General features: G+C 60.4%; 1 protein-coding gene across 1 annotated transcript in view; it reads left to right on the top strand.

The window, feature by feature from the left end:
* The first annotated feature begins 1,447 nt into the window (after positions 1-1,447).
* Positions 1,448-22,640, top strand: part of CDH4 (cadherin 4) — a 540,404-nt gene continuing 519,211 nt past the window's right edge. The window contains exons 1-2 of the mRNA XM_032592549.1: positions 1,448-1,507; positions 4,016-4,127. Coding sequence (XP_032448440.1) covers positions 1,451-1,507; positions 4,016-4,127 — 169 coding nt within the window. The 5' untranslated portion in view covers positions 1,448-1,450. The remainder of the gene's footprint in view (positions 1,508-4,015; positions 4,128-22,640) is intronic.

Here is a 22,640-nt window from a genome sequence, read left to right as displayed (position 1 = left end):
CTTGTGGGGCGGCATCTACGCCTAACCCGGCTCCTCCTGGCTTATCCGATCACCTGGGGTCTGAAGCGTGCAGCGCACTAACCAACAGACCGCCCTGCCCAGGTGGGAGGGCCCCTGGGGGAGAAGAAAAGGCGGTTCTGCGGCTCTTTGCGCACCTGCCCAAGTTGGCTCTGACCTTGGGGCTCCACACTTGCACTCAGTCCTCTTCTCCCTCCTTTGCGGCGCATTTCTTAAACCAGAACTAATGTATTCTGGACACAGAGCTTCTCCAAACCAAGACAAAGAAATTTCAAATATCTGAGCAAACAAAACCACTTTCTCTCGATCTCCAAGCCAAAGGGAAACGTGCAAGAAGCATTTACTCACTTTCCAAGCCGCACATATTTTCACTCGAGGATCCCTGAAAGAAGTGTCCCCCCGGTTCGCAGATCACCCAAGCAGAGCAAACGCAGCCGGCCCGGACAGGCGGCGCGGACACTCCTGACACAGCTCTCCTGTCGGGAAATTTCTTCCTTTTCTTTCCCGGGGCCTCTCATTTCTTTCCCGGCTTCTCAGGCCTAGCAGTGTGTTTTGATGCACAACCAGGAATCAGTCCCGTCCCCAGTCCTTAGGGGCGCAGCGCGGCCAGGGCTCTGCACTGCGCTGGAGGGTCAGCACAGCCTGCAGGCGGAACCACAGCCCGTCCGCGCTGCGCCCTCGCTACGGCCCGCCTGGTCTCTCGGGGCTGACTCCTGCCCGCCAAGCGTGGGTGCAAGGCCCCTCGTGAGGTAGGCCCGGGCCGCGGGAGTCGGTGCGAAGACACCCTAAACGGGGAGAACAGAAGGGGAGCGCCCTCCCACCGTGGGCCGGGCAGGAAGTTGGCCTGAGCAGCAGGGGCTCCCCATCCAGAGGGGGCGCCCAGGGTATGTGGGGGTGGGGCGAGGGGAGACTCTGTGCCTCCTTCAGGCCTCAGGTCCCCGCCCTCCTCCCCTCCCCCGACCCGGGCTCGGACGCCCCGCCGTGGGGGGGGCGGAGGCGCGGGGAGGAGGCGCCGGGCGCGGGCGCGGCGCGGGGGGCGCGGCGCCTTTAAGGGCCGCGTCAGGCCGAGCGAGCGCAGGGGCCGGGCTCGGGGCGGGGCCTCGGCGGGGCGGCCGCGCGGCTTCACCTGCAGTTCCGAGCGCGCGGAACAGAGGCGCGGGCGGCTGCGAGGCCGGCGGACGCACCGGCCCGAGGGAGCGCGCCGCCGGCCGACTTGGCCTGGCTCCCGGAGCCGGGCGGCGATCGCGGCGGCGCGGCCGGGCTGGAGGCGCGGGGCCCGATCGAGCCGGCGGCGCGGCGGCTGCCGGCGGCCATCGGAGCTGCGCGATCGGGGCGTGGCAGCGGCGGCGGCGGCAGCGGCGGCGGCGGCGGCCGGGAGCGGGCTCCGGGCGCCGGGCTCCGGGCGGGCGCCGGGGCGCGGCGCGGCGGGAAGATGACCGCGGGCTCCGGCGTGCTCCTCGTGCTGCTCTCGCTCTCCGGCGCGCTCCGGGTAAGTTGCCGCCTGGCGTCCCGGCCGCTCGGAAGCCCCGGGCACCGCGGGGCCGCCCCCGGAGCCGGCGGGGCGCGCACTCGCCCGGAGGGGCTCTCCCGGGCGCCCCCGCCGCGCGCACCGCTGCATCCAGAGGCTCCCGCGCTCCGCGAAGCCGCCCGCGGTCGGCAGGAGCGGGGAGCCGCCGGGGCAGAGGCGAGCCGTGGTGCGGAGCGGGGTGCGGTGCGGGTGGGTGGAGGGCCCAGAGAGCTCTGCCCGAAGCGGGACCCGCCAAGCATCCCTCGGCCGCCCCAGGTCCGCGGCCGCCGCTCGGAGCTCGGCTCTCCCGCGCCTGGGCAGGCTGCCCGCTGGCGGAGCCGGCGCGCCCTCCATCGCCCGGGAGCCGCGCGCCTCCGGAGTTGGCGAGCCCAGCCCGGGCCGGGACTGCGGGCGGGGGAGCCGGCGGCAGCAGGCGAAGAACCAGGGTGCTGGGGACACCCCGTCTCGCCGCCCCGTGCCGGGGGCCGGGGTCTCGCGGCGCGGCGCCTCCTCCGTGCTGGGCTTCCGGGTGCTGACCCAGACCGCGGCTGCGGGTGGGCGGCGGATGTGGACCGCGGGGCACCTTCGCCGCGGAGTCCCCCAGGCGCGGCTGGAGCCGGTGTCCGGCGGGGCCCTCGCCGCTCGGAGCGGGGCCGGGAAGTCAGGCGGGCGCGGGGTGAGCGTGCCCGGGAGCGCGGTCCGGGCGCCCGCCTCCTTCCCTTCGAGTCCGCGAGCTCGGCCCCCAGACCGGCTGTGCGCGGCGGGTGCAGGCCCCGGGGGCGGCGTGCGGGGCTGCGCCGGGTGGCGCCCCTGGGGAGGCGGCGGGGCCGCGGGAGTTGCAGGAACCCCCTCTCGTGGCCGATCGGCCTCGCTGCTCCTCCGGGCAGCGCGGTTGCAGCCTCCGAAATAAACAAGTGCGGCGCCCCCAGGCCCGCTCGGAGGCTGCGGGGCGCTCCGGCTGCGCTCGCCACTCGCCCGGGCGGGGCGAAACTTTCCCGGGCGAGTTCGCCCCCGGGGTTCCGGTCCTCTGTGGAGCTCGGTTCCCGAGGAGCGGAGCCGCGGCTTGGAGCTTTCCCAAGGAACGAGCCCGCGCCCCTCGCTCTCCCCTTGGCGCTTTGTGGGGAGGGCGTCCGCGTCCGGGCCGGCGGCGCGGTGCCGGGGCCCGGCGGGCGGGCGGCGGCGGCGTGCGGGGCTGGAGCGGGCGCCGCGGCGGGAGGCGCGTTCCGCTCGGCGGCCCCGCGAAGCCACGACCGCGGACTGCGCCCCTGCTGCCGGCGAGCGCTGGCCGGGGGAGCGGGGCCGCTGCGCTCCGACGTCTCGGCCCAGCGTCCTGCCGCGCGCGCCGTCTCTTCGACGGTTCCCCTCCGCTCGAGGCTGACCTGTAGCCGCTGGCCCCCGCAGCCTGGCCGGGGGGCTCCCCGCCCGCCCCCCAGCCCCTCCCGCTGGGCAAGACCCGAGGACACCCACCCTTTCAGGTCAGTCAGGGCAGCTGCCTCGCCCGTTTGGACCAGAGATGGGGGCTCCACGGGCGGACAAGTGTCCAGCCCAGTGGGGGTGCCAGGGCTGGAGGGTGGAGCCGCGTCGTCGGGAGCCTCCCTCCTTGCCCAGCGCTGAGCCGCCTCTGGGAGGACCTCCTCTCTTGCTCTGCCGCCGCCTCCCTCCCTGGGGACCCACAGAGAAGACAGAAGCCCAGCTCTGGGGACCTAAGGGGCGGTGGCCGAGAGGGCCTCGGCTGGCTGCACCTCCCTCCTCTCTGTGGCTTCCTCGGCTGTCTTCGGACACTCCTCAGACGTTCCTTTCTGCGGGGACAAAGAGGCCCTCCGAGGCCCGCAGCCATCCGCTGACCCTCCTCCCCGCCTGCACCCCCGTGCCCAGGCCGATCCAGCAGTTACCCCCGCACCCGCGCTGGGCTCCCGCCGCTTCCGCGCGGGAAGCAGAGGACCCTCCCCTTGACTCGAGGTCAGAAGGTCAGGTGCAGCCTGGCGCTGCGTCACGTGCCGCGTCCTTCACGTGACGTCCATCCCATGGCGCAGGGCATCTCCTCCCCGTCACCTGGGCACGAGGAGGGTGAGCCCAGGACAAGAAGGTGCCCCGGAGAGAGACCACAGTCACAGGACACGTCACAAGTGTTCTGTTTCATCGTTATTGTTAATCTCCCACTGCGCCCGGTTTATAAACCGCGCTCGACCGGGGGGGGGGGGGGGGGGGGGGGGAAAAAGCGGTTTTTACCGAGTTTGTACGGGGTTGGGTGCTGGCGGTTCCGGGCTTCCGTGGGGTCTGGGACGGAATCCCCCCAGGAGGGTGCTGTTGGACCAGGTGAGTCCCTGAGAGCGCGGAAGCAGGGGAGCTTGGGGGGAAGGCTGTGGCTCAGGTGGTTCTGTCATAGCCAGAGGCCAGACCCTGCCTGCGGCAGCCACTGGGAAACAAGGAGTTGGATTAAATTTCTGCCAACCTCACATTTGTCCCGACCTCTTTTCTTTCTGTTCTCAGGCCCATAATGGGGATCTTACAGCCCGGGAGACCTGCAAGGCTGGATTCTCCGAAGAAGACTACACGGCACTGATCTCGGAGAATATTCTGGAAGGAGAGAAGCTTCTCAAAGGTAGGGGGGGCGTGGGGGGTGGGAAGAAATCGCACGCTGTGTTCTGGACTGGGGAGACCTTTCCGTGGAAAAGGCGGGTCGGGGCTGTCTTTGAGGCAGGTTGTCTGCCAGATGATGGTTGTGAGGTCAATGAGGTGTCCCTCCGTGGACCTCAAAGGCATTTTGCATCCCAGGTGAATGATTCAGAATGCCTGTCATTTTTGAGTGAGGTGAATCATTTCCTGGGCAACAAATTGGAATTCGGATGTAACGTCACCCAAATAATGTGCAGAGAGAGAGACTTTCTTGCTAAGTATTTTTATGTATGAAATTCTGGATTCTTAAATTATCCCTGCTTTGAAATGCATGATAAAGCAGACGATGTTGTTGGAAATGCGGTAAATAAACCCACAGACGTTCTGTTCACAAATGTGGTATTCATTTTCATTACTACCCCACTGATAACACGAAAACACACATGCAGGAGGGAACTACCAATTAGCTTTATCGTAATTGTAGGATTATATCCACGTTTGTGATGGGAACGTCAGAGGCAGCTTCAAAAGTCAAGAGACAGGAGATCATTCTGTATGTTGATCCGTTTCCCTTTCGAGACAAACTAATTAAACTTCCCATGTGTACGGGAGGGGAGATCAATCAGGCCTTCCTTGTGAGGTTTCCAAGTCCTACCGCGAACGCCGTGGCTGAGCGCCTTCCCAGAAGCAGCAGCTTTTAGCCGGTTTCGGAGTGACGGAGGGAGCAAACTTCGGATAAGGCTTCAGAGCTAAATTTCAGCACTCACGACTAAATAATCCTCATAGCGCTGACTTTCTCCCCAGCTTTGGGTTTCAGGGAATCTCAGATTCTCAAGAGCTGACAGCAGCTCCTCAGGGGGGCGGTGGTGGGGGTTTTTCGGATCTTCTTCCTCGGGGACAGAGCTCGATCACGTATCTTGTTTGTTCTCGGTTACGTGAACGGGATTTTTATTTGGGGCTGAGTGCAGCTTCCCTCACCTGTTTGCTGTCATCTGCGTTGACCTGCTAAGGGCATCATCTGTGGAGCCTTTCCATGGATTACCCACCCTCCCTCCCCCCAAAAATCCGCGGCAGTTGCCCGGAAGCAGAATGGGCGTGTTGCATGAGTAGGCATATGTGGTGGGAGCCTTAGGAGATGCTCTGTGAATGTGCCGTGCGTGTCATTTCAGAATTCGAGAGGGTAGACCCTCTTTCAGGATGGATTGGTCTCCCGAGCGTCCCTGTGTGCCCTCAGGGAAGGCCTGGAACATTCTTCTACTCTCAGTGCATTGTCCTGTTGCACACAGCAGGGGCGCTGTGGTGCCCCCGTGTGCTGATCTGGAAGCTGGCTTCTTGTGCCTCTCTGGGCAAGGAGCCACACCTGATGGGATCTTGGAGTTTCACTTTGACCCAGGAATTTCAGAAAGAAGGCCTCTGTTTTAGTAATAAGTACTACCTACCGCAGAAGAGTGGCAGAATCTCAGACCTCTTATGATGAAACGTGGGATTTCTAACAGGCGTCTGGTCTCCCCCCCCCCCCCCCCCGGTGGAGAGCTGGCCCCTCCGCTCTTGGCCCGCGTGGTGGGGAAGTCACGATCGCTGGCTGAATGTTGGCCTGCCCCGTGAGCCCAGATGGTTTTTACCCAGCGTGGGGCGAAGAGCCCACCATGGTAGGCGAACTGGGACCAGCAGACAGGCTTTGTGGATGCGGGACTCATTTTCTGGGCCCTTACTTGTACCTGAGATGTGGCCCAGCGCAGCCCAGGTTGAGGGGAGCTGTGTCCCAGTCACTGGGGCCTGCTCCTCCTCTCCTCTGGGGTAGGCTGGAGCCCCACTGCTTCTCCTGCACCTGCCTCCGTCCCCCTCCACCACGCCGTTCTCAGGGACAGAGAGATGTTTTCTATCTCAGAAATAATTGTTGCAGATACAGAAGCAAAAGCCAACGCTGACATACATTCAAACCAGGACAGATAAAAATGTCTCTGTGTACAAACTTTGCAAGTGACAAGACTGCAGTGAAGATGTGTGGGTCCAAGATAAGATAATGGCACAACACTTCTGCTATTCTGGTAGGAATCAGGTTAAGCCGATAATGACTCCTTATAATTGAGTTACTCCAACGGAGAGAGCTTAACCTTCATTTGACGAGCAAAGCTTCTCGGAGTCCCCATTTTATTGTAAGTACGCCGTAAGCCATTAACGACTGCTCGGTGGCTCCTTCTCCGCCTGAGTCAGCTTACCAGCAGCCCCGAACCTCCAGATTCCAGAAGGAGCGATTTGTTACATGGTAATTAACTTATTTATGATAAGTGGATGGAAGAAATGTCGTGGCATTTTGTTTTATGTCTAAATGAAAAGCATTTCCGTTCTAGAAATTTGATGCTAATTAGGCTTAAAATAGTTTTCCCCGACAGGATAGCAAATACTATGGTACTGTGGACCTTTGGACCAGCAGAACGTGCTGTGGGACGAGTGCCCCGCTGGTTCCTAGATCCCTAGATCCCCTCCGAGTTCTGTCTCCTGTGTCTCCTTTTTCCGGCTAGCACGTGCGTGTGGTCACATGGGCTCTTAGCTGCGGTTTTGTTTTCAAGGTAGTTCGCTACGGCCGCCATCACCGGTGCATGGTAATACCCACAGTAGGTTGGTTAAGCGGTTTCTCCCTGGGCCCAGATGGAACGTTCTGGGAGCCCTGGTTGAGCGGGGGCCGGTTGCCGAGCCGGTGTCTTTTTCTCTGCTTTGTTAATAATTAACGGTCAGCCCTGCTGAGGAGGCCGCAGCTGATGCGGTGACCTGCATTGCTCTGTTGTGGCGGGCAGAGTTCTGGAAAACCCAGAGCGGCTCCGCCCGAGGATGGGAGGGTGACAGGATGTGTGGCGGGGACCCACGACGCACGGGGTCCTGTCTCCCCCGGGTGCTGGAAAAGAGGCGGCGTGTGAGTAGAAACGTTCGGAGGGGTCTGGGCCTTACCTAGGGGAAGCGGGCTCAAGTGACACGGAAAAGAGGAGCCTGCTTCGATGACGAGCCGTTGTGTTCCCCTCCTGCGTGAGCGTGGGGCCGTCGTGTGCACCCCGGGCCACACTCTGCTCCCTCATCGGAGGACTTCCTTTCTCTGCTCGGTCATCTCTCTTACCTAAACCGGAAATTTCATGAGGGCCGCAGCCTGTCACTCCGGTTTACTATTTTAGATCATTTCAGGATGTTCAGAAGGAGGAGAGAGATGGTCGAGGGCTGGGGCGGCGGCTTATCAGCGGCGTCATCACTTGCCTGGTTTAACCCTGCCGTCTTTACTTTGTCAGTTCGGTTTATTGCCTCATCGTTGTAAACTGGCTGCTGCGGCTCCGGGCATCGCACGTGAGTTTGGAGCAGGATGAAGCGAGGAGGGGGTAGCACCGTCCGCATCCCTTCCCTGTACCGGGAAAGCAAGCACTTCGTCAGGTGGCTCGCTGTTCTGGTCGGCTGGAGCTTGGTCACCCGCCGCTCCCAGCCGCGAGGGGTGGGGACGCTGGGAAGGAGAGGGCTGTGTCGCCGTATCTGGGTTAGCGCTGTTGCGAGATCCCCCACCTGGTAGAGCCGTGTCCTCGGAGCGAGTGGGATTCTGTTTTCGGAAGGAGGAAGGGAGGGGTGGACGCAGGGAGACAAGCAGCGACATCCGCTGCCGGCGCCCTGCCTGCCGCGTCGTGGGATGAGCGACTCCTTTGCGTACCGGGCGGGAGAGGGCGGGACGGTCCCAGACCGTCCAAGTGCAGGCGTTTGCGGTCAGCGAGCGAGCACTTGCCACGATGTGATCGGCGCGGCCACGAGTACCCTTCTCTGGACGAGGACGTGGAAAATAGCCGCCCTGTCCCCTCCGTGTGGACAGGTCGCTCCTGCCGGGGCAGAAGGCAGCCCCAGGCGCGCGCGAGAAGGTAAGCGAGCCCTCCCGCCTACCCAGCCCCCGGCTTCGTGCCCGGCGTGCATGCGGTGCGGGCCGCGTGCGGGCTTTCGTCTCGGATGAAGAAGTAACAAAGGAGCCCGAGAGCGCCGACGCCCTGGCACGTCTGGGGCGCCCTGGTTAAGTCGCGGGGGAGCGGGAGCTGCCGTGAGCGAGCGGGTAAACGGCGCTGGTGACCCCCCGGCCACGTGCGCTTCGAAGCGGCAGGGGCGGCTGCCCGGCCAGCACCGCCTCGCCCTCTTCCTCGGCGACGCCCCTTCTGTACCCACCCGCCCGGCGTACGCAGAGTCCTGTTTAAGATGCTCACACAGCAGGTGGACGCCCTCACACCAAGGTGGCGGTTCAAGCCGCGGGGCCTCATTAGGGTATGCTGCTAGATGACGCTTCTGGGAAGGGGGTTTTTTGTGGCTCTGTTTGCTTTTCTTCCTGGTGAAGAGGAACAGATTCGGCTGGCCACGCCTTCTGCCTTTTGCTTTTTACCTCCTTCTCCTGCCTGGAAGACAGATGCGATGTCTGAGGCAGAGCAACCATCTTGTGACCGTGAGGACGGTAGAGCGGGAACGGGATCCTATAGGTGGCGTCCTTGAAGGGCATCCAGATAACCCGTGGGCTCGTTGTCCCCCAAGAGATGAGAAGAATGAGGCTCGCACACCGCAGTTGAGTTTCTTGCCGTACGTGACCCAACGCAGTTCCTGATTTAGGGAGACAGTGCTGTGCACCCTAGCTGGTGCCTGTCCTTGTCTCTGGAAGCTTGGAGTACGTTTCATCCTCTGACTTGTGCCCAGGTTTTGGGGTCCTTCTGCTCAGTTTCTGTTCCTTGGGCCCTGATTTCCGTCTCTCTTTAGTGGCCTGGCTGGTACCCATGCCTAGCCGAGAGCATGCCGTGGGCACGCAGTAAGTATTTGCTGGGCAGATGAAATGAACGGGCACCACGTTCGAGTCCGTGGCCAGGATGTGGATGAGTCCTTACGTGTCTGCCCCTCCCATCGTGGAGTGCACAGTCTCCGTGGGCTCTCTCAGCCGTCCTCATCCAGGAGAGCGGGCATTGGGACTTCGTCTCTGTCCGCGATGTCGACCGGCTCTGGGGAACCTTGGTCTCCACTAGGTGGAGGTGAGTGGGCGCAGCGCGGGACCGCGCCCCGACGGTGAGCTCCGCCCCCGTGGGCGCGGCCCTCGTGGCCCGACCGGGTGCTGCGCACGGGGTCCCTGAGGCAGTGTGTCAGGAGTTCCCGTCTTCTGACTTCTGCCCCGTGTGTATAATCACCTGTCACCAAATCAAAACCCTCAGTGCTGAGAGCTCACACGCCACTTAGACGTGAGGATGATGCACTCGTGGAAGCTGTGGCTTAAAGGTGAAGGTTTTCGGGGCGCCCGGGGGGGCTCGGTCGGTTGGGCGTCCGACTTCGGCTCAGGTCACGATCTCGCGGTCCGGGAGTTCGAGCCCCGCGTCGGGCTCTGTGCTGATGGCTCGGAGCCTGGAGCCTGCTTCCGATTCTGCGTCTCCCTCTCTCTCTGCCCCTCCCCCGTTCATGCTCTGTCTCTCTCTGTCTCAAAAATAAATAAACGTTAAAAAAAAATTAAAAAAAAAAACAACATAGTGGCTAACTTGGAATGTGCTATATAAGTATAAAATACACACACTAGATTTCAAAGATTTAAAACAAAACATGGGGCGCCTGGGTGGCGCAGTCGGTTAAGCGTCCGACTTCAGCTCAGGTCACGATCTCGCGGTCCAGGAGTTCGAGCCCCGCGTCGGGCTCTGGGCTGATGGCTCGGAGCCTGGAGCCTGCTTCCGATTCTGTGTCTCCCTCTCTCTCTGCCCCTCCCCCGTTCATGCTCTGTCTCTCTCTGTCCCAAAAAGAAATAAACATTAAAAAAATTAAAAAAAAAAAAAAAGTGAAGGTTTTGCGGCTCAGAACCGCGTATTCTAGCGGCCTCTCGAGATGAGGAAACGGGAGGCCTTGTGTGATTGTCCCGTGACAACACGGAGTTCGGGCCACGCTGCCTGCCAGCCTCCGCGGACACCGCCCTTGTGATCCTCGCGAAAGCTCTGCCCATGAGTAAGCCAAAGACCCAAGTCGGGAGCTTGGCTGGAATGCGCTGACCTGCTGTGCCTTCCCTGTCTGTCCAGACCCACACTTGTAGCTCACTTACATCTCTCACGTACCGTGCGCAAAGATGGTTCCGGAGCGCTAAGGTCACGTGCACATAGGATAGCCCAGATGTTCGGGCACCGTCAGAAAATCAGTAATTATCAAGCATTCAGACGTGCTAATTGTTTCCCGTTTTGGACGTTTGCAACAAACAGAAGCCCAGTGTATCAGGAGGTGCTGGACGGGCGTCACTGATGTGCGAGGGCTCATCTGAAGTGGGTCCAAACTCTGTGGACACCTTGGGTTTGCAGAACCGGCCCCAGAATCAGCAGAGCCAGGATTCCGTGAGGCCAACGGGAGTCTTCAATTCTGGGCACGTAGCAGACGGCCCGGGGCATGTGCTCAGGGGGCTCTGAGCCCTGCCAGCGCTGGGGGAGGCCGGGAGAGACCCCCCAGGCGAGGCCTGCAGCCTGGAAGCTGGACATGGGTGACCCGGGCACCGGGGACAGTGAGGAGGCCTACGATCGTGGACCGCCAGGGGGGCCACAGACCATGGCTTGAAGGAGGTTTCTGGCACTTTCTCCTGGCCGGATGTGTGTGCCTTCCATCTGCCGTGGTCCTTTCTACCCTGGGTCTGGGGTCCCAGGTGTTTGCAGGGGCCTCCCATTTTAGGTTTCCAGGCCTATCCCCTCCCCTCCCCTCCCCCCTCCCCCTATCCCATCCCCTTCCCCTCTCTCTCCCTCACCTCCCCCTCACCTCTTCTCTTCTCTCCCCCTTCCCCTCCCCCCTCTCCTTTTCCCTCTCTCCCCCTCCCCTCCTTCTCCCTCCCCCTTCCCCTCCCCCCTCTCCTCCTCCTCCCCCACCTTTCTTTGCAGCATACTGAAGTAGATGCCAGAACTAATCATGACTTGAGAACTTGAGAACAAGTGAACAAGCAAGCATTCGTCTTTCCAGAGAATGTCCTGATTATTCTGACTTTCTGAAGGAACAGTCTTTACTTAAAATGGATTTCACCATAAAAAAAGAAAAAAATACCCTAATGTGAGTTTCTTTGCATCGAGAGTCCAAAGTTCTCCCGCGTGTGTTCTTGTGAAACCTCAGGGCACTTGCCTCTGAGTTTTCGTCCTCAGAGGGGGGCCTGGCCTGTTGCAAGCGGGGTGGTGCAATCCTTTCCTTTTGTCGGAAGGCTCAGAATTTGGGTGACTTTTTGCCCGCGCTCTAGGCTGCCCTCTCCTGGTGGCCTCTGGCACTGTTTCAGGTTGGCTCCCTGACTTCCATTCTTACAGGAAAGAAGACAAAACAAAGCAAACCTAGTTGATTATCCTCAACCCGGTGTCCCCGCCGCGTGCTAACCTGCCCTCTCACTTAATGCCCTCGAGACACCTGCGGGCTCAGGGTGTTGGTAGGTCACGCCCCGGCCCACCAGGTTCTGTGCAGGGGTCTCTGTGACTTTCCATCCCCCGCACGACTTTTCCAGGGAGGAGTCCGCTTAGGTCGTGGACCGTGTTAGTTTAGTGTAGCCCAGTGATCGGCGTATTTGGTGGCTTAACGGACACAAATTTATCTTCTCGCTGTTCTGGACACCAGAACTCCAACAGGGGCCGGTCCTCTGGGCTTCAGTCTGCAGGGGGGTGGTTGGGCAGGGCTGATTCCTTCTGGAGGCTCTGACCTCACGGCCACCCTGGTACCTTCTCCTGTGCTCCCATCACCACCTCTGACCTGGCTGCCTCCCGCCTCCGCTTAGGAGGACCCTTGTGACGGCTTTGGGCTCACCCGGAAAATGACCCGAGATCCATAATCATCCCCAGGTTGCTTCTGCGCAGACCCGTGTGCATGTGAGGCGACACTCCAGGCATCCCTGGGGCCTCCTGCAGGCGTTATAAAGGAGGGACACACGGTCGTTTCCTGCTCCCACGTGTATCCCCTCCTCACGTTCCTTCGTGCGGTTCCGAGGGGTCCTCAGCAGTTCACCGCGGGGGAAGCGGGGGCCCAGGGTGACCGAGGAAACCCGGTACGCGGCAGGGTGAAGAGGTCCGGCTCTTGGACGCCCCACGCAGCCCTCATCCAGTCCTGCCTCTTGGCAGGGGCCCCCACCTGCCGTAGCTGTGTCTGTAGTTGGGACCCTGTTTGGCAGCTTCCTCGTGGGTCCTGAGATGTGATTTGCCACTCGAGGGTGTGAAGGGTAAGCGGAGGCTCCCAAGCCCAGAGCAGCTTCCGGTCTGGCTGCTGCCAACGTTGCCTTGTTTGGTTTCACTGTTTTCTCGCTGACAGTGTGTGGGGATTTGGGAAGGATTAAGGTAAGCCTTCAGCGACAGATAAACATCCACGGGCGGAAGAGTGCCAGTCCCCGCCTTGTCTCTAGGAGGACGGTCCTCCCGGAGGATGGGAGGGGACCAGACGGAGCCACGGGTGCGGAGGGAGGCGTTCCTGGCCTGGTCTGGGTACAGTTCAGTTGAGTTCCAGCCCCGGGGTGGGGCGTGTGCAGACCTGTGTCTGCCGGGAAGGGAAGGATCCTTCTCTCTCTGTCTCCGAACCAGACGGAGAGAGGCTTTCCTTCTGGGTCTTCCCTCAGGACCGCGTGCGTGTGCCTGTGCACCTGACTCGGAAGAAAGTCGGGTTTTTGTCTTGCTTTGGTTTTTCCACCCAAGTGTGAGTTTGAACACTGTTGACACTGACCTGCCTGGAAAGCTGAGGGGGGAACCCCTTGTTTGCTGAACACGTGGCCCCGGGCTCCTGCTTATAGCAGGGCTCATAGAAGAGCGCAGGCTCAGAGTCGGGGGCGTTCTTGGGAGGGGGGCTGAGCTGGGGTGCCCTCCCTTCCCTGGGCCTCAGTTTCCTTACCTGGAGAGCAGAGACCTAGCACGTCCACCTGTGCCTGGGGGGCACTTGTGAAACCTGGCAGGCCCCGGGTCCCCTCCCAGACCCTCCGGCCTGGGTTGAATGGTGGGGGCCCACAAGCTACATCTCCCTGGAACCTGCGGCTGATTTTGTTTGGAGAAAGGCTCTCGCAGCTATAATTAAGTAAGGATCTTGAGATGAGATTATCCTGGATGATCCGGGGGGAGGGGGGCTATACCCAGCGACAGGCGTCCTTAGAAGAGGAGACACAGGGGAGAAGACACAGGAGGGGAGGCAGGAAGGGCCCTTCCCACGCCTTGACTTTGGACTCTAGCTTCTAGAACTCCAAGAGGATAAATTGTTGTCACTTGAAGCCACCAAGTTGGTGATCATTTGTTACAGGTGCCCTGGGACACTGCCACACCCACCGCATCAGAAATCCTGGGCATGCGGCCTGGGCCTCTGCCTGTTTGATGTGTCTCGTGGGGAAGCTGATGTTCATTAAAGCCTGAGGGCCTTGGGTCTCGAGGGTTCAGGACCCCAGGGGTCAGCATCCCTCGTGAGGAACCGTGTTCTCCCTGAGGGTGTGTGTGGGGGGGGGCGGGGGGGGGGTAGCCCGCATCGGAAGGCGTGCCTCGGGGGGTGGGGTGGTTGGAACAAGGCCGTGAGCATCCGTGTCTCCAGGACGGCAGATGAGGCCCCTCAGCACGGTGACACAGCATTCCGTGTTCCAGAGCGTGACACAGAGGGTTCCATCGGAATTAAAATGTATGTGGGACATTGGCTCTCCTCCCGTTATCTTTCCTTGTCAGATGCCATCTTAACGAGGATGATGCGTCGTAAATATCGTGTTACTCTCCAGGTGTGCGTTTGGGAATGGCGCATGTCTCCGCTCGCTCCCCCTGCTCTCGGGCAGGGAGGCGTGGGTACCAGGCGCCTGTCCTCCCCCCAGGGCTGCTTTGCGAAGCCGGTGCAAAAAGGCGTGAGTTCCGTCTCCGAGTGTCTCGTTCCTCGTGTTCCGAGGGTGTTCCCGCCCGGCTGCTCGGCGCCTCCGAAAGCAGAGGGAGCCGGCTTGCCCTGGAGCAGCCGCTCGGCGGTTTGCAAGGGCCCAGCCCCTGTCGCCGTTGCTCCTTTGCAGCTGCGTTGCGGGCAGCCTCACGTGTCCCCGGGGATGGTCGCAGGGTACCCTGAGCGGTTGCCGGAGAGCCCCGGGTACCTCGCGGGGAGTCTGCTGCCGCAGGTCCCACAGCCCGGCCGTCCTGACTCCTCCAGGGTCTGGGTGGGCAGCCTGTTCCCGCCAGGGGAGGACGACGCAGGATGCCTGGGGTCCCCAAGTCGCGCCCCAGCTGGGCCCTGCGGCCGCGTTTGCCTCTGGTGGCCGGAGCTGCTGGGTAAGCCACTCGGTGGCTCGGTCCTGACGCTCGGGCTGCTTTGTACTCGGAGGGGATTTCTGGGAGAAAGACGCCCTTGTTCCTTTCTTTTTTATTCTTCAGCGAGGTACTGAGAGCGGGCCTGGGCTGGCCCGTCGGAGGGACGCCCGCGGGCGTTTGATTACTGAGCGCCGTGAACAGGATGGGCCACGCGTGCAGCCGCCTTCGGCGAGCACCGGCACGCCACGGTGGGACGGTCGTTCTCGTGTGGTGACCGCGGCTCTTCTGAGCTGGGCTCTGTGCTGGGCGCCTCCCCGGGGCCAGCCGCGTGCATCTGCGCAACCGACCCCGGGAGGCAGGCGCGTCACTAGCCCCCCTTTACCAAGCAAGGGCTGCTGACGCATGACTCTTCGGGGTCCCGCGTCCACGCTCCCCCACTGGCGCCTGACGCCGTCCCCCTGCCCCGACCATCACCGCGGTCCCGGATTTTCCGGGTGGGAGGGCCGGGACTGTTCGGCTTCGGGGTGTCCAGACCCAGTGCCCCGTCGCGGCTGTGTGACCCCAGGTGCATGTTGTGACCTGCGTGGCCTTCTGTCGCACTGGCCGTGGGAGGAGACGAATGGGCGCCCTGGGCTCGCGGGGGAGTCTGGGTGGCCCTGCAGGCGGACGTACAACGAGCGGGAGGCAGACCTGGCCTGTTGAGGGCGCGGCTGAGCTGCCCCGGGTCACCGGGTCACGGTGCTACTGCCTCAGCCAGTGCAGCTGGCCCTGCTCAGCCCCGCGGTATCCCCCCTGCCCTGCTTCTCTCCCTTCCCCAGGCTGGGGGGGGTGCAGCCCACGTCCAGGCCCCAGCAGGAAGCGGACTCATTCCCGATGCGTGGGGGGGGGGGGCGCCTGGGGCCGCGGGCCCCTGTCTTCTCCAGGCGCCTCGGTCGGCGGCGGAGGACCTCGGACGCTCCCCTTGAGCGTCGAGCCCCGAGATGCGGGCAGCCGGCCTTCGAGGCGGGAGCTTTTCTATGAGATGTCAGCTCCATCCGGTGGGTGTTTACGGTTTTGTGTGGGGACTTTTTGACGTTCTCACGTGTGGCCAGAGACCTGTTGGCGGAGGGCGTGTGTTTCAGATGCAGTCATTAAAGGCGTGGCTTCCTTCAAGCTCTGTGGGCTCCTGGAGAGGCAAGTGAGAATGTGAGTTATTCGCCGTGGTTGTTTAGGAATAGGGCTGTGGGGTGATCGGATCATGTCAGGTCGTATTTGACGCTGGAGCAGGGACGCGCCCGCGGGGTCAGAGGCTAACTCGAGTGTGGCCGTGGTGCCAGTTCTCCCTCTGTAAAGCTGGACGCCTTTCCCTCTACCTGTCGATCTTTCCCACCTTCCCTCAGTACAAAGGAGGGGTTAGATCACTTGTCTTAACTAGCTCTTAATATCTTAAGATAAAAAAACAGAATGCCAGGAAGGGCTGAAGGTGATAAAATTGCGATCAGACGTCTGTGAAATTACAGAACTTAATGTTTTCTTCAGAACAGGGAGGCTTTTCGATGAATTTTTTTTTCCTTAAAGGAGCTGGACAGCTTCAGGATTGATCTGCAGAGAAGTGTGAGCTAGACTTCCACGTGGGGAAAAAAAATAGTTACATGCTTGAAAGGTTAATGGCTGGTAAACGACAATTTTCTACAATCCTGGCTAATAAAAGTACCTTATAAGACATAAAATGTATGCTGGCAGAATTACAGGGGCCTTTGAAATCCATTTAAAGTCTCGGATCCTTTGAAAATGGGGGTGGGGGGGGAGTGTAGTGGGAGCTTCAAGTGTTTTCCTTGGTGGTTGAGCGATGGAGAAGCCAGGTACAAGCTTCTCCAGAGAGGGGGAGTCTTTCTCCCGGGTGTTTTTGGCTCAAACGTTGAACAAATGCCCCGGACGCCTAGTCCCGGAAACTGCAGGTGAATTTTTACTGCGGTTGTTCAGTCCTCGCTAAACCTGCCCTGTGTTTGTGGGTCATTGAGCCGGCCCTGCTCTGGGGATTTGCATTGGAAAATGCTGTTCAGCGTGGTGTTGCCTACGAGTCTCTGGGTTTTAAACACGGTGACAGTGGCAGCCTTTTGTGGCAGCCCCTAAAACTAGAATGGGCCTGTCTCCGCTTTTTAGGTAGGAATTCCAGGGCACAGAGACTCGGGAGCTTTCTAGAGGTCCACAGGGATGAATTGGGGGACTGGAAAACAAGGGCCTCCTCATGTTAGTCCGCCCGCCTCTCCCGTCCTGCTTGCCTTCCTTGGACGCGAGTCTGAGTGTGCAGAGCAGGTGACCGAGCAGTTAGAGAAAACCCGTAGGGCCAGCCTGGGGAACAAGCGCTCCTGGTGTGTTACTGTCCCCGTGCCCTTTGGATCCTGCACCTTCTGTATTAAGTCGAGCCCCTTGACAAGGACACCCCTTCCTCCTAAGTGACAGAAGACAGTCCTTACGTCCAGCTGCGCTGAATCAGCGTGATGGAGGGGCCAGCGGGCTGCCTTCCTAATTTCTTTGTGAGCACGATTAAATTCCCCTTGGGGCTGGCACGGGGCCGCGGGCTTGGCTCTGGCGTCTCATAACAACGGGCTGCAGCAAAGAGGCTCACGTGCCTGCGTGTAGATTGTGAAAGTCTCCCCTGCTCACCCGATGTTGCGTCAGTGCCTCTCACCTGTCCCCCCTCGTCCGGTGCGTGAGGCCACGCGAACCTAAAATAGGGATGTGAGTTTCCGGCACCCTCGGCCTGGAGGTCGTCCGCTCCCCGTATCGCCCCCCAGGGGCCTGAGCGAAGGTGCCTTGCGAGCTGGACGGCTCTGTCACGATGTGAGGGGATCTTACTCGTGCCTCTCCCCAGTGGAGACATCACAGTAAAGGGGAGCTGGGGTCTCACACCGACAAGCCAGGGTTTGGGCGGAGGCAGGTGGGGACTGTGGGACCGACCCTCCTGGGTTTCTTTGCGTGAGCTGACGGCCGGGGGCGGGCGGAAGGCGGCAGCGGCCTGAGAGCACGGGACTTGGGAGCAGGACACCACACTTGTGCTTGGAATTGTGTCACGGGTGGCATCTCCTCCCTTTACGGAAGAGGCACCGAGAGGAGAGGCCTTTCTAAGCCAGGCCTCTGTCCTCTGGGAGCCCTGGAGCGGGTGCCCAGGACTGCTGCAGATAGGCCCCGTTGTCGGGCTCTAAAAGGAGGATTCTGGGAGGATGGCATCCTGTGACGTGCAGATGAAGTTCCCCAGTGGCTTTCTAAGGTTGCCGCTTCAAGGAGGCTCTAATTAATCACTTCCTGTGAGCACAGGGGAGCAGGGGCGACTCCCAAGATGAGGAGGACAGAAGTGTGCCCTCTGCGCAGGCAGAAAAGCACATTGTTCCCTCACTCTGAAAGGTATTTTATCAGGAAGGCATCCCCTCCCCGCGGTTATCTAGGAATTGTTTTATTGCGTTTCTCCCTTATCAGTTTTGAAAGAATATTATTTCCTTCTTGCTTAAATGCCACGCGGGTTAAAACTGCTGTTGTTGGAAATGGCGCCACGGACGGGTGTCTCGTTTATTGCCAGAGTTCTTGGTCGGTCTCGAGGAGGACAGATGGGACGGGGAGGCCGCGTGTGGCTGCGGACACTTGTGTGTGTCTTTCTGAAAGAGTCCCGGGTTCCGAGTGTTCAGCAGGCGCTGGGGAGGAGGCAGGCGCTTATCTATGTATTTCCGACCATATTGTGCGGTTAATCTCCACTCACCGTCTCCCAGTGGAACCGCTCTTCGTGAGACTGGAGCCTCTCTCCAGAAAGTTATTTGATTTTTGATGTAAGGAAAGGATTAATGCAGTTGGGTTTTGATAAGGCTGGCCGTCTAGCGTGGCACAGACATGTGCGTCCTGCCCGTATCGCTGACAGTTGCTTCGTTACATAGGAGCTCTGCAGAGCGGCGATACGGGCGTGCGGAGATAATTGTGGTTCTGCTATTTAAAAACGAAGTCTAGTGCTTTACAATGTTAAAATGATAACCTGTTTAGGGAAACTTGCAGTGTCTGTCTTTTGGCACAGAAAAGCCACCCTCTCCCAGCGGCTTGACTCGCCTCCTATTAACGTATTTTTTATTTTCCTGAGCGTGAATCAAAGCCTCGTTTCTGTTTGAACTCTTAGGCCGGACCGTGGGGCAGAGGTGCGTGTGTGCAGTTGGGCACTAAACGTATTTCCAGACGCTCTGTACCGACAAGGTGCTTCTGCCTTTTGCTTCTCAGGGATCTCAGATTTTGAGATTGGACGTGTTTGGTTAGACTCGGCGTAAGTAGCTTCCTCTGTAGGGAGCTTTCCTGATCCAGGTGCTAATCCTGGTGTCCTGCCTGGGAACTGAGGGAGGGAGAACCAGAGGCCACACTTGCACTGTGGATCGGAGTGATCCCATAATCCTGCCATCTTCCTCTCGCCAGCCGGACAGTGACGGGGCTGGTGTCCACGTCAGCCCTCTCGCTCACTGCTGTTTCCCTTGTGGCCACGTCTGTTTTGAGGGGGTGGGCATCCATGGAGGCCCAGGATGCTGGATAACGGAGACTGGGCCTAATACTCTGTCACAGCGTCTCTGAGACGGCAGTGGGGTCAGGGGCTGTTGGACAGAGAAAGTCGTGGGGTCCAGCCAGACGCCACGCTGCGTTAACACACCCCGTTAACTGTTTAGCGCTTGGTGGTGACGTCTCGCTTCGGAAGCGCTTGTGAATCTTCGGATTCCTGGATACCAGAGCGGCTGCGGCACTCTTTGGCCCATCGGCCACGAATCCCAGAGGGTCTGAAGCCCTCCATGGCACGTTCCCAGTGCCCTTTTCCCTTTTCCCCCATGCCACGCCCACCCCTTCCTCGGGCGGGCACTGAGCCACGTGCCGAAACGAGTGTTACTTGCCAGCCCTTCCTTCCTCCCTCTGCCCCTCTGTTTTGGCTGCCCCTCCAGCTGCCCTGTGATCGGTGGGAACCTTCCAGGGCCTCCCGCCTCAAGTGCTGTTTCTTTGTGGAGCCCCCTTCTGCTGCCTACTCCCATCCCTTTGCCTGAGCTAAGTGAGATTAATTGCTTCCATTGTCTCACCGCTTTATTAAAGTGTGTGATGATGTAGTGTTTACTGTACTCTCCTCCACGTCTGCCCGAGTGTGGTTGCACTGTGTGCGTGTGCGTGTGCATGGCGTTACAGCTAGACGTGGGGGAGCACGTGTGCTAGGGAGCTGGAGGGCGAGGCCAACGCCCGGGTCACCCGCGGAGCCTCCCTCCCGGGAAGGAATCTTTGCAGGGAAAGGAGATGAGCTTTCTCCCACCTCTTGGAAGGGCAGAGGCTGGAACTGACAAGCATGAGGATTTGAAGGCATGAAAACCAGAGAAGAACGGACATAAAATGGAAGAGTCCAAAAGTATCTTCATTCTGCACCTCTGTATTGGAGCTCGCTCAGTGTATTTATTAAGGCGTTATCAAAGCAAAGTAAGGCACGTGGGTCTTAGTCTAATGAAATCGGCCCTCTGTGGACCGCGTTAGCTTCAGGTGTCCGGAGCATAATTGAGTGACGGTGGTGACGATTGCATCGGGAGCATTAGGGCCGGACAGCCTCTCTCTTTGTGTGCTGTGTGCACAGCATGGCTCACGAGAGTCTTGGCAGACGAGGGGCAGGGGTGAATGACTCCTCCAGCTCTGGTCCGCACATTTCAGCCCCTGGTGCCCCTCTCTGACTCAGGGCCTGTGTTACAACCCGGCAGAAAGGCACATGGGCTCTGCCCTTTGGTAAATTTTAACTCCAGGTTTGTTTGGCTGGTCCCGGCATGGGCAAGGCACGCGGTGGTCTCTCACCTGGGGGCCAGGGGGCTTCATTTTTTTTTTTTTTAATTTAAATTTTTTTTTCAACGTTTATTTATTTTTGGGACAGAGAGAGACAGAGCATGAACGGGGGAGGGGCAGAGAGAGAGGGAGACACAGAATCGGAAACAGGCTCCAGGCTCCGAGCCGTCAGCCCAGAGCCCGACGCGGGGCTCGAACTCACGGACCGCGAGATCGTGACCTGGCTGAAGTCGGACGCTCAACCGACTGCGCCACCCAGGCGCCCCGGGGCTTCATTTTTTAAATTACTTGACTTTGTCTCCCTCCCTGCCACCACCACCCTTCACCAGGGCGCCCTGTCTGCCAGGATCCTTCCGCTGCTGAGCTTTGGGTAGGTCTGTAGAGTTATGTTGACCTCAGGGAATGGCGATCTGGAGGTGTCTGCGTGCCTCAACGTGCAGGAGTCAAGCTGCTTGGCTGATAACATTTTATCGATGCAACTCTCCTCCCGGTCTTGGCGAGCTGGAGGCCTCCCCAGATGAGGTGGTGATGCTTCGGTATTTTGGCGCTGTGGAGGTTCTCGCTGTAGATGTTGAAATGATACGATGTGTTCCTCGTGGGCCAGGGATGTGAGTGTTATCACCTCCTGCAGTTACTCGCGGTGGCGGCTCCTGGGCAGGGAATGCCCAGCCCTCAGGGAAACATGCAAGGCGTAATCATTGTTTCCAGAGGAGGAGTTCAGAATCAGAGACGGCGGCAGTTTGGAAGGGAATTTGGGAGGGAGTGGGGACGGGCCGCAAAGCATGTTCTGTCTCCTTCAGAAGCATGGAGTTGAGGCTTTGCGGGGTCTCTGATGATGGGCCTGTGTGGAGCCAGAGGCCTCCGGGAAAGAGCGGTACCCCAGAGTCTCATGGTCAGTGATCAAGGAGGTGCTGATGGGATGAACTTCACTTCCCAGGTGGGGGTTGGCTTCAGATCCCGGCAGCAGGGACCCTTCCTGGTGGAGGTTCAAGATCGACCGGCAGCTTTCCTGGGAGCAGCCGAGGCCGGTGGATATGCCGCGACTTGCAAAAGCCCGGGGTCGAGGCCCGGGCAGGGATCTCTTTTCTGGCCCCCTGCCTCCCTCGGAGGACCGCCCCATGTTCCTTTACATCTAGGGTGAGAAGTCACGAGGCCGTGACTGCTGTTCCCAAGAGCTGTCCCTCCAAAGTGAAGACTCTGTGGCCAGGAGCAGGTCCGGGAACGTTCCAGGAGGTGGGCAGGGGCTGGCACGGGTGGGCGTGTCCTCCCAGGGCCTTGTTGCCTCTCAGCTGTCGCTCTCAGACGCACCCTTTGCTGAAACACCACAACCAGCTTCGGAAGCCGAGCTGGAGGACCCAGTGCTCTGCGGCTGCCACAAAGCCCCGCGCACTCCTCACCCTGCCCTGCCCGAGACTCTGCCAAAGCGAGCGCCCGGTGCCTCCCGCTTCCCGTTGTGCTGGGGCCTCTGCGGGGCCGCCTCCTGGGCTGGGCACCCTGCCTCTGCGACCAGCTGTGCTCCAGCCCCTCTGCTTCTCCCCTGCTGTCCAGAGCCGACGGCGGTGTTTTCTTGCCTGTCGCCCTCCCTCCGCCGCCCCGTGGGCTCCCAGACCTGCCTCTTGCTGTGACCCCAGGCCTGGAGCAGGCTAGGCCCAGAGGGACCAGTTGGGGCTGGTCGCTGAGCAGGTGATGGGGCGTGTCCTGCCCAGTGGGGCCTGTGTGACTGTCCCACCTTCCCTGACTCCCTCCCTCCCTCTCGGCCAGCACTGCTCGGCCCTCCATCCCTCTTCTCTGCTTTCCTTCCCTGAGTGGTTCCCGCCTCCCCCCACCCCTGGTGGCTGGTCTTCTCCAGAGCCCCCACCGGAGGCTAGGATCGCTTGCCCGTGGGGAGGGTGCTTCGGCTGCCACGGGGCTGCCTTGGGACTCAGCCTGGGAAGGTCAGCGGCTGGATCTCCTCCCCTCCTCCCCGTGCACCTGCAGGGGCCAGGCACCCACGGTTGCTGGATTCCTGGGTGGCAGAAAGAGCCTGCCCCTGAGACTAGACCGGGGCGCCCTGATGGTGGAGGGAGACTGTGGGAGGGGTCTGAGAACCGGGGAGCCTGCGTCCCGCGAGGGCGGTGCCTTCGCCTAAGCCCTGTGGGGACGCAGACTCGGGCTGCACCCCTAGTGCCCAAGAAACGTGAGCAGTGCAAACCCTGATGTGAAAACCTCCAGTCTTGTGACCTTCTGTGACTCCAGCACCCCGGTTGCCAGGCCGGACTCCGAGCTTGATGGTGGGTTAAGGCCGTTTCCAGTAACAGGGCGGCTGTGTGGAGGCCCACGCTAACAGGAGGTTCAGACACTCCTTGCAGACAGGTAGTTGGAAGGAAGGAGGGCATCTTAGTCAGGGCCCGTGGCTGCAAGGACGAAACTCCAGGAGGTCAAGGCTGGGCCTGGTGTGAAAGAATAGACCTGCACGCCTATCGGTAGCCACTGGCGAGGCAGGT

This window comes from Lynx canadensis, chromosome A3 (genome assembly GCF_007474595.2).
Source record: "Lynx canadensis isolate LIC74 chromosome A3, mLynCan4.pri.v2, whole genome shotgun sequence".
Taxonomy (NCBI): domain Eukaryota; kingdom Metazoa; phylum Chordata; class Mammalia; order Carnivora; family Felidae; genus Lynx; species Lynx canadensis.
This window is presented reverse-complemented; position numbering and strand designations above follow the sequence as displayed.